Source organism: Alosa alosa, chromosome 6 (assembly GCF_017589495.1).
Source record: "Alosa alosa isolate M-15738 ecotype Scorff River chromosome 6, AALO_Geno_1.1, whole genome shotgun sequence".
In the NCBI taxonomy this organism is placed as follows: Eukaryota; Metazoa; Chordata; class Actinopteri; order Clupeiformes; family Clupeidae; genus Alosa; species Alosa alosa.
The window spans coordinates 11,188,069-11,197,834 of NC_063194.1; the positions used below are offsets into that span (position 1 = coordinate 11,188,069).

The window sequence follows — 9,766 nt, forward strand, 5'->3', positions numbered from 1 at the left end:
TGACAGAAAGTTGAAATGATTCTTCATTATCTAATTCAAGGAGGGGGAAATAGACGTGTGTGTGTGTGTGTGTATCGTCCTGTACTTTTACAATATAGGACAATACAGGCTTGTAAAAGCCCCAGCTGTAAAAGCCTCTGTGAAACATTTTCATTCGTAAATTCAGCCATTTTATGCAGGCTACAAAGAGAAAAGGGTTTTAATTAACTTGGACTACAAACCTACCAGGAAATCCTACAGAAATGTCAACGTGATGTACATATAAGCAACAAGGGCAACAAAAGTCAAATAAAAAACAGTAACAGTAGGGGCAGTAACAAATGCAGGAGTGGGAAAGTACAATCAGTGTGTGTGTGTGTGTGTGGCCCATCATGCACTTTTTTGGCCATTTTTTCTGATGTGTGTGGCATATGTGCAACAGCCATTTCAACAGCTAAACCACATGTGAAAGCAAACAGGCTTCCACTTTTGTATACTATAAGTCCTTTTCTATTTTTCTATCTGTGATAGTTTTGGACTTACTGCACAACCCACTTTATATAAAAACTAATTATCTCATACACTGAGTTCTCTGGCTGCAATAAACAGTTGTAAATCATAGGGCCATTGGGAAGAGTTTACAAGTGACCTTGGGTGACATGAAATGCACTTTTTAATTCAAATGTATTATTTTATTATTATTATTATTATTATTATTATTATTATTATTATTATTATATAATCATGACACCAGCATTAGCAACACAATATGGAAGTTGATGAGGGTTTTCTGTCAGATACAGGCAAGCAAAGCCAATTTACATCTGTCTGCTTGAGGCAAGTCATCACATGACACTAGACCTCACAACATTCACATATTTTAAAAAATATATATAAAATAAAATAATACAATGGCAAACTGAGTGTCTTCGGTTATCAATTAACAATGGCAGGACCACACTGCAAGAGAGTGGATTAACATATAAACATAACATTTATAAACAGACATTACTCAAGATTGATGACCTATGTAAAGGCAGTAAACAAAAATTAAAAATATGCGAGCATGGTGGTATGAGTTGACTTTTGGTCGGTTACATTTGGTTTGGGTTGGAACGTAGCCTTCCTTTTCCCGCATTCGGCCATCACCAATTCCCTGGCTCTCTGACATAAATTTTCAGACAGAAAGCAGGCGTACATTCTGACCACTTACACATAGGCTACTCTGAAATACACTTGGGTAGCAGTGGACCATGTCAACTCGTGACTAAAAATGTCTGCGAATTTCAGAGTGATTGGCATTTCACTTGGCAAATCAGAGTGTCAAAATGGAGAGCTCTGACCAATCGAGATAGGGGAGAGCGAAGAAAAGCGAGATATCCCGAAAGTGCACGAATGCAATTTGGGGCATAAACTGCTGAATGCGAGGCAGGGGGTGTTGATAGGGTTTGAACACTGAGTTGGACACGCGAGGTAGAGAAGTGGAATTAACAAACCCTGTCCGAAACTAAACGCAGAAATGTTTTGTTCGAAAGAACTTTTCATCGTTGTGTCGGTGTTAGTAATTCACAGTCATGCCATTATCAGGTAGGCTAATGTTGTTATATTATGTCACGTTAGAAAATGTCAGGTCTACTAACGTTCGTGGCAACATTGTACATGTGTAGCGACTGTTTCAAATGTGCGTGAATAGTTCTATATGACACTTTAATTTGGTGTTTTCTGATGCGTCATTAATGTTACATGCGTTGTTTGTTCCAATATTAATCTCGTTGACTTGACTGGTCGTCTTTTTAAAGGCATATCAATTTAATTTTTGCAAAATGCTTAAGGCTTCCGACAAACGAAGATGTCATCCCTTTTGCTTACCCGATAACAGACTATATGACCTAAATGATTTAAAAAGCGTGCGTTATCCAGGAAGTGTACTTTAGGCTAAGCATGTCCCTTTCTTTTACTGTCTATGAGCATGTCTAAGCAATGAAACCATGGTGCCTGATCACTTATTTCAGGGTTCCTTTACACAAGATGCGCACGGCAAGGCGCACTATGAGTGATAACGGAATGACGGTCGAGCAACTTTTGGCATTGGGCAAGGCCAACAGCGATCTAGCGAAACAGTCAGCCCCAGCGACAACAGTCGCACCTACCTCCGCTCCCACGCCCGCAGAGAAGCTCACGAACTTTATGGATGTAAGTAATCTGCGTTTGGTCTCTGTATGTGTGGTGGAATGAGTGTGGGGTGAGTCCTAGCTAGGTGTTAGTGTACAGGAACTGTAGGCTACAGCGAGGTTTGCCTGGTATGCGTTTTTTTATTTTTCAGTTATTTGCTCAAAATGGAGACCTGACCAATCTCTGATACTGATACGAAATGAATGCTGTGGTCATTATCTTTCTCTTCCTCCTTCAGGCTCAATACTTTGGAGAGATAAGCATTGGAACCCCACCTCAAGATTTCAAAGTGCTCTTTGACACAGGCTCCTCAAACCTTTGGGTGCCCTCTATCCACTGCTCCTTCCTGGATATCGCCTGCTGTAAGTAGAAACTCCAACAGCAGTTTCCTTCTCAGCCTCTGTGGCTGTTTTGTTTTTAGTTTCAGGAGCCCAGCAGTACACCTGATAGAAATCAGTTCAATCAATCACTTTGAGAGTGACATTAGTTGATTAAAATGAGTGGACTCAGGAGGATCTATGTTTAGGCAGTTCAACTGGGAACCTATAGTCACATTGATTCTTTGCAGCTGACACTAGCTCCCTGTGACTGCATGAATATATGACTAATGACGAGTAGTCTTGTGACCCAAACATGTGAACACACACCGGCAACATATCCATAAGTTAAAATGATCCAATTTCCCCTAGGGCTGCACCACCGCTACAACTCCAAGAAGTCCAGCACGTTTGCGAAGAACGGCACCAAGTTTGCCATCAAGTATGGCAGAGGCAGCCTGTCCGGTTTCATCAGTGAGGATGTGGTCAATGTGAGTGACTTCACAGGGGGCTGTGAGCATGCACACAAATAAGTACGGAGAGTACAAGATGGGGCCTTCTCTGGATATGACTGCTGCCAATAATGGTGGACTCCAAGGAGAATAAAGAACACACCATTGTTAAGTTGCAGATGGGTAGTAGGCTACTTGGGGTGGTGACATTTTTCCAGCTCTGAAAGAGACTCTAGAAGTGTCAATGCTTCTTTAGAGGAGGACCTCCTGGTTAGCAGCAGATTGAGGGCATGTCTTGTCACTTCTCTCCATTTCCTTAATCTTATTTGACCCCTAAGTTGAGCCAACCCATATGTGGCACATTTAAAGGAGGCGTACACTTAGGCTAAAACATATCCTCAAACATTCGGTATGTGACCAGCTTCCCGACGCATTCAATTTTTTTTTTTTTGAATCTTTGAGGAGTGGGTTAGTAACTATAACTAATAATGTGTCCAGTTGCATGCTCACATTTCTCATTCGACATTATTAAGTCTCTGGCCAATATAGTGAGTGTATAGATGCACACTCCCCAGTAACAGGTGTTTTTCATGTCTATGATTGTATTTTCTGTGTCCCAGTTGGCAGGTGTGAATGTGCCAGGGCAGCAGTTCGGAGAGGCAGTGCAGCAGCCTGGCATTACATTTGCAGTGGCTCGTTTCGATGGCGTTTTTGGTATGGGTTATCCCACCATCTCTGTGGAGAAGGTCACCCCTGTATTTGACCAGATCATGGCCAAAAAGCTGATTCCTCAAAACGTCTTCTCCTTCTACCTGAACAGGTGAGTGTGGTGTGTGTGTGTCTTCATTTACATGTAAATATTTGCATGACTGATGCGTCGACAAACATGGTTTGCTATACAGGTATTTCATTTGATCCAAAATGCTTGCCAATTTATACTGAACAAAAATATAAATGCAAGAGCTATGTTTTTGCTTTAATTTCTCTAAATTGTAGCAAGATGGGTACGATTTGTTCTATGCACACAAAAGGCTCATCTTAAATTTCATACACAAATTTGTTAATCCGTGTTCGTGGGCTCTTCAGCTTTTGCCAAGGTAATACAGCACGTGACCGGTGTGGCTTATCTGAAGATGCTGATTATAAAGTATGATTATTGCACAGACTTTGGTCACAATAGAGGGCCTCTCTTAACTACCGGTACATGCAATGCTGTTAAAATAAGTTTAATTATGTTTTCATTAGTCAAGATTGTCAGATGCCCCCTTTCTATTTTCTTTGTCACTCACATTGTCTACTATTATAAACAAGAAATATGACTCGATAGAACTGCATGTTTATCGGATATAATGTAGACAGAGGGCATTCAGTGCTACATGACACTGGCTCGCATGCAGTTAGGATACAATGTAAGATGTGCTTTTTTATTTTTATTTTTTTATTTCTCTCACAACGCATTGCCACTAATGGCACAAGTTTGGGGGACTGCAATTTGGCATGTTGACTGCAGGAATGCAGTTTTGGATTTTACCAAATTTCTGACTAGGATATGACCGAAATAACCCTTATGGAAGAATCCTTAGATCTTTTACTTTAAACTCATGTTGCGCTTATATTTTTGGGCTAATGTGTGCATATTATCTGGACACCTCAACTGACTTCACGCAATTACTTGTTAGGCTGAGGGTGTTTGGCTGTTTACCTTGCAGACTACATGAAATATAACTTCTATTGAATAAGCACTGACAATACACTTACAAAGCAAGAATAAACCTTCAAACCTTCAAAACGGCAGGTAGTTGATATGCCACTGATTCAGTGCAAATTCAAGGTTCTCCACACCAGCGATTTAAAAACAATCGATACCCTGTGTGGTGAACTAACTTTAACATTTGTCCAGGAAAAGCAAACCATTCACATGACTTATCACAGTTCAAAAGCACACTTGCTTATTTACTCTTGGAGACCTAACAGACAGTTGTGATTCGTTTGCCTTGATTTCAAAACAATGTCTATGTGCCAACAACTTAAGATTACTGATCTCCATCTCTGAGGTTGCATGATCCTAGCCTCCTTTACAGGAAGTTTAAAATGGCCCAACTTTGACTGCGTGAAAAAGGAAGTAGCATGTGGTTTATCGAGGAGTTCCTGTTTAAGCTTGGGCTGTGTTGTGTCGTTGAACACTGTTTGACCATGATGACTTGGTTGTTTTCACATGACTATGATCTGACTGAAAAAAAGTGTTTTTTTTTTTCAGTGGTCTTGACCCTCCTTTAATAAGAAAGTAATGGCCTGCCTGTTCTCTCCTTCTCCCCCCACCCTGTAGAAACCCCAAGGCCCCAGTTGGGGGAGAGCTGATGCTTGGAGGCACAGACAAGCAGTACTACGATGGTGAGCTGCACTACGTCAACGTCACACGCAAGGCCTACTGGCAGATTAAGATGGATGCGTGAGTAGGACGGCAAATGATAACCTTTTGGCTTTGTATGTGTTCCGTTTTTTTAATTGCCATGAAAAAATGTGGACAGACGGGATAACTTTGATTAAAACCCAATCTGAGTTTTTCTCCCTCTGGTCTGGGGTGTAAAATGAATTGTTTAGATGCAAGGCTATAATGCATAAGTACAGTTCTATGGCCCAAGAGCCAAACCTCTCTACCTGATTCATATGTTTTTGTGATGTCCTCCAGGGTTGATGTCGGCAATCAGCTGACTCTCTGTAAGGATGGTTGCCAAGCTATTGTTGACACGGGAACGTCCCTGATGGTTGGGCCCACTCAGGAAGTCCGGGCTCTGCACAGAGCCATTGGGGCTCTGCCCCTGCTGATGGGAGAGGTAGGAGGGAGAGGGAGGGGTCTTGTTGTGGTTTTCCCAAAAATAATGCGTTTAAATGCAGATTATAACCTAATGTAAACCTTCACCCGTAATTAATCTTGTAAATATTCAGATCTTTTCATGTGTAATTTAGATTGCCCATCATGGGCACTGGCAATCATTCAATCACTTAATCCACTTCCAGAATAGTATAGCCCCCCTTCCAGTTTTAAAATGACAAATAACATCGGTTATGTTACACTTGCATGCCTGAGGGATGAACAAAATGTCTTACCAAAGAAAAACTTTACTGGTGGGTTTTACTTATGAAGGTTCTCCTTGTTGCAGTACTGGATCGAGTGCAGCAAGATCCCAACTCTGCCAGTCATCTCGTTTAACCTGGGAGGAAAACTTTTTAATCTCACTGGAGAAGATTACATCCTACAGGTAACAAGGACTAGGTTTTAATGTAATCTTTTGTGACTAATAGGCACGTCAACCCATCTTGCCATTTTATTATTATTATTATTATTATTATTATTATTTTTTTTTTTTTTTTTTTTTTTTTTTTTACCAGCACAACTGTCTGTTCAGTTTCAGCTGAATCAACAGTACTGCAAATGATTTTCACATGTTCTCCTTGGTCTGTCTGTCCCCTCCCCAGGAGTCTCAGATGGGGGCTAAGATCTGCCTGTCTGGCTTCATGGCCATGGACATACCGCCCCCTGCTGGCCCTCTGTGGATTCTCGGAGACGTGTTCATCGGCCGTTACTACAGCGTGTTTGACCGCGACCACGACCGTGTGGGCTTCGCTCCTGCCAAGTGACCGGAGGGGAAATAACTCCACGTTTTGAAGGGCCACGTAGCACAGACCAAAATGAGAGGCCTCAAGTCTAGAACTGGTCTCTTGGATTCTCTCCCAACCAAAGGAGCAACAGACCTAGGAAGCGATCTAGCCATTTCACGTCAATTCGGGGATGGATCCACTTTTAAGTCACCAGCTGTTTGGAAAAGGTTTTTTCTTGCTTTTTAAAACAAGTATAGCGTTGCATAGATTTACAATAATGAAATACTGAATGAGGGGTACTGGATACGTTTTTAATAAGTTTGTTTCAGAAGTACTTTGTGTCTAATTTTGTTGTGTGTGTATGAATGGGCAGTCACTGGGGTGGATTAAACCAGGAGATTTTTGTTAATGAAGCTTAACTTCCTGCTCAGCTTGCTGGGTCTTTTTGTGAAGTAATGAATCAACCAAAGAGCACTGAACAAATGTGAATGAATGAACACTGACTACTTCTCTTATTCCCATTCTGTCAGATGGGTGATTGTTGCAATAATCTTCAGGCTTTAATAAACAAAATCCCTACATCTATGAGGTGTTTTTTGTTGTTGCTGAGTCTAAACTTATAACCAAAAGTTTGACCTATGGTAGGAACATGACAACGGACTACTCGTACAGTTAACAAAAGCTTTGTGTAATTGATTGCTTTAAAAACGTGATTTCTAATATTGGATTAGATGTATTAGATTAGATATATAATTGACAGCTATTGTGCATTCATAGCATCCCAGGTTAAACAAGTCCCTGGGACATAATTGTAAATGTCAGTCTTGTCCAAGCAGACAGGTCTAGAAGAAAGTCACATTCTTCTCAGGGTTTTTTTGCTATCTGCCATCCCATTTATTTGGATATACAAAGTGCTTGGTGTTTCATTCAATTCAGAAATTAGAAAATCAAAAACAACAAAAAAAAGATGTACAAATAAAACCACCAAAAACATCAGAAAGTAAGACAACAGACACATTGCATGCATGTCCTTGGCCACGCTAAGATGCACCAGGCAGAGGTAGATGCCTTGCTTTGGGCCAGATAAATGCAAGAGAAATGAACGTTGGTTAAAGGTGCAGTCAGTGGCTTTTGTTGTATTGTTGAAAAAGCTTTTACACCCACAGTAATGACTAATCTCAAGTACATTATTCTTTTGTACAATTTTTTTAATGGTCTGGAAATTAAAAACAGAATAGGGCTGGAATCGAAACAAAATGTTTAAAGTGCACAGTAATATTAGGGAACACTTTTCATCATGCTGTCAAAGTTACATCAAGAGTCTAGAAGCATTTTCATTTTTGGCCAACAAAAACGACTTCCTGCACCTTTAAAACGTAGAGTAACCTGTACACAATACTGCCACACACTGTAGCTCGCAAGAGACAAAAGGCTTCCTGTAACTCACACACATACACATTATGGGCACTCTTCTATTAACAGACAACCCTCCTGCTGACTATGTGTCCCAGTGTGCACTATGTACATGCACATGAGGCTTTAACTCGTTAGCCCATAAAGACATAGTAGTTTCTCACAGGACTGTTCTTACTCAGTGAGTCGTGTTTTTGGTTACAAGTATACAATAAATACAAAAATACTAAAACTCCTCACACACATGTACATCTGTATTACTGTTTTATTGTGTTTATTTTTTTTCTATGGCAAAAAGCAGATCCCACACACCTTATCTGAAATGGCTGACTACTGGAGTATATCGAGAGAAATGTCCCAGCACCCTGCACTAAGGCAACCCTTGTCTTAGGTGGCTCATAAACCATTTAGTTCATCCAAAAATCTATCTACCACCCCTGATGTGCAACATCTCCATATCAGAAACCTGGTCCTGAAGGGCCACTGTGAGAAGTGGCTTTTGTTTTCATAATAAAAGAAAAAAAAAAGCTGTATACCTTTTCAGGTGTTCAACACAATGCTTGTGGGCAAATGAGGTCACGAATGGAAGGCAACTGAGTTCTTTTTGTTCTAAAGCATAAAGGAGGAGTAACAGAGTGGTTCTACCACACAGGTTCTACACTGAATGCAAACGTTCTGCTACTGAACAAAGGCTAAATACTAAAAGTGGACAAAGCAGTTAGTCTTGTGACAATTCTGAGCATGAGGATTCCAGCTGAAACAAATCAGACCCAGTCACGTCTGTAATCATTATTTCCCATGCATAACCAGAGAAGGAAGACAAATATATAAACTGTCTTTTTTAGTGTCAATGTGTGACAGAGCAGGGATGATAATATCAGTACCCAAGGAGGTATACTAGGAAGTGAGATTAGTATGTTTAGCATAAAGCCTGAAATGTGTTAATTTCACAGACATTCCTGTTTTTTTGTATAAAAATGGTCAATTGTTTGCTATAATCTGTAAAGAAAATGGCCAGCAACAAGGCAATAGCCACAAACTTTTGTCTTGGCTTGTCAATTAACACAACTTAGTATGTTGATCCTAAAGCCTATCTTTTGTAGTATGCACTTCAGTTCTTTCTTGGCATGTTTACAGATGCACAACAAAGTCCCTAAGTTCAGACCCTAGCCTTCCCGTAACCCCTGACATATGCATAAGAAAAGAAACGAAACGGACATCAGCGGACAAATGAAAAGTTGTCTGCTTGTTTTTACGCACGGAAGAGATCTACGTTTGTTTGCAATGTTACTCTTCAGTGACCTCTACACAATCCAGCAGAAAAGCTAGAGGCAGCTCCTTCCCCCATGCCCTGTAAACTCACATGATCCTAATGATTCACATCCAACTCACAAGGCGTTCTTATCACCCGACCAGGGAAAGGGCGCCAGTGTCACATTGTCATCTCACATTCTCCACAAATCTGATTAGACGGAGGGTCGTAAAAAATGACTTGCTGTTTAGAGATTAGGGGGAGCTTGGGGCCGATCACTCACTCAATTTTCTTATTCAGTTTTGATGCAATAAAGGAGAAAAGGCTGTTTGCTACTGCAAATCTTTTGTCCCGTTGCAGGTAAAAGGAAAGCAACTTGCATTCTGTTGGGTGTTATAATCTTTGAGAAACATTTGATATTAAAAAAAGTAAAACAGGGCAATTCTGCACACTAGTATATAAAAAAGAAAGGAAAAAGCAAAGATGAATACAAGCTACAAAGTGCTACATAATGTAGAACACGGAGTACTGAGAGAGAGTGAGGTGATGCCTCTGCTCTCAAGAATGTCAAGAGACTGGTG

General features: G+C 40.5%; 1 protein-coding gene across 1 annotated transcript; it reads left to right on the plus strand.

Annotated features, from left to right (window-relative positions):
- The first annotated feature begins 1,371 nt into the window (after positions 1-1,371).
- Positions 1,372-7,105, plus strand: LOC125295793 (cathepsin D-like). The gene is made up of 9 exons (XM_048245285.1): positions 1,372-1,566; positions 1,992-2,172; positions 2,390-2,513; positions 2,841-2,959; positions 3,541-3,740; positions 5,247-5,369; positions 5,610-5,754; positions 6,082-6,180; positions 6,398-7,105. Exons 1-9 carry the CDS (start codon positions 1,499-1,501, stop codon positions 6,557-6,559), a joined length of 1,221 nt encoding a protein of 406 aa, XP_048101242.1. The 5' UTR covers positions 1,372-1,498; the 3' UTR covers positions 6,560-7,105.
- The last annotated feature ends 2,661 nt before the right edge of the window (positions 7,106-9,766 follow it).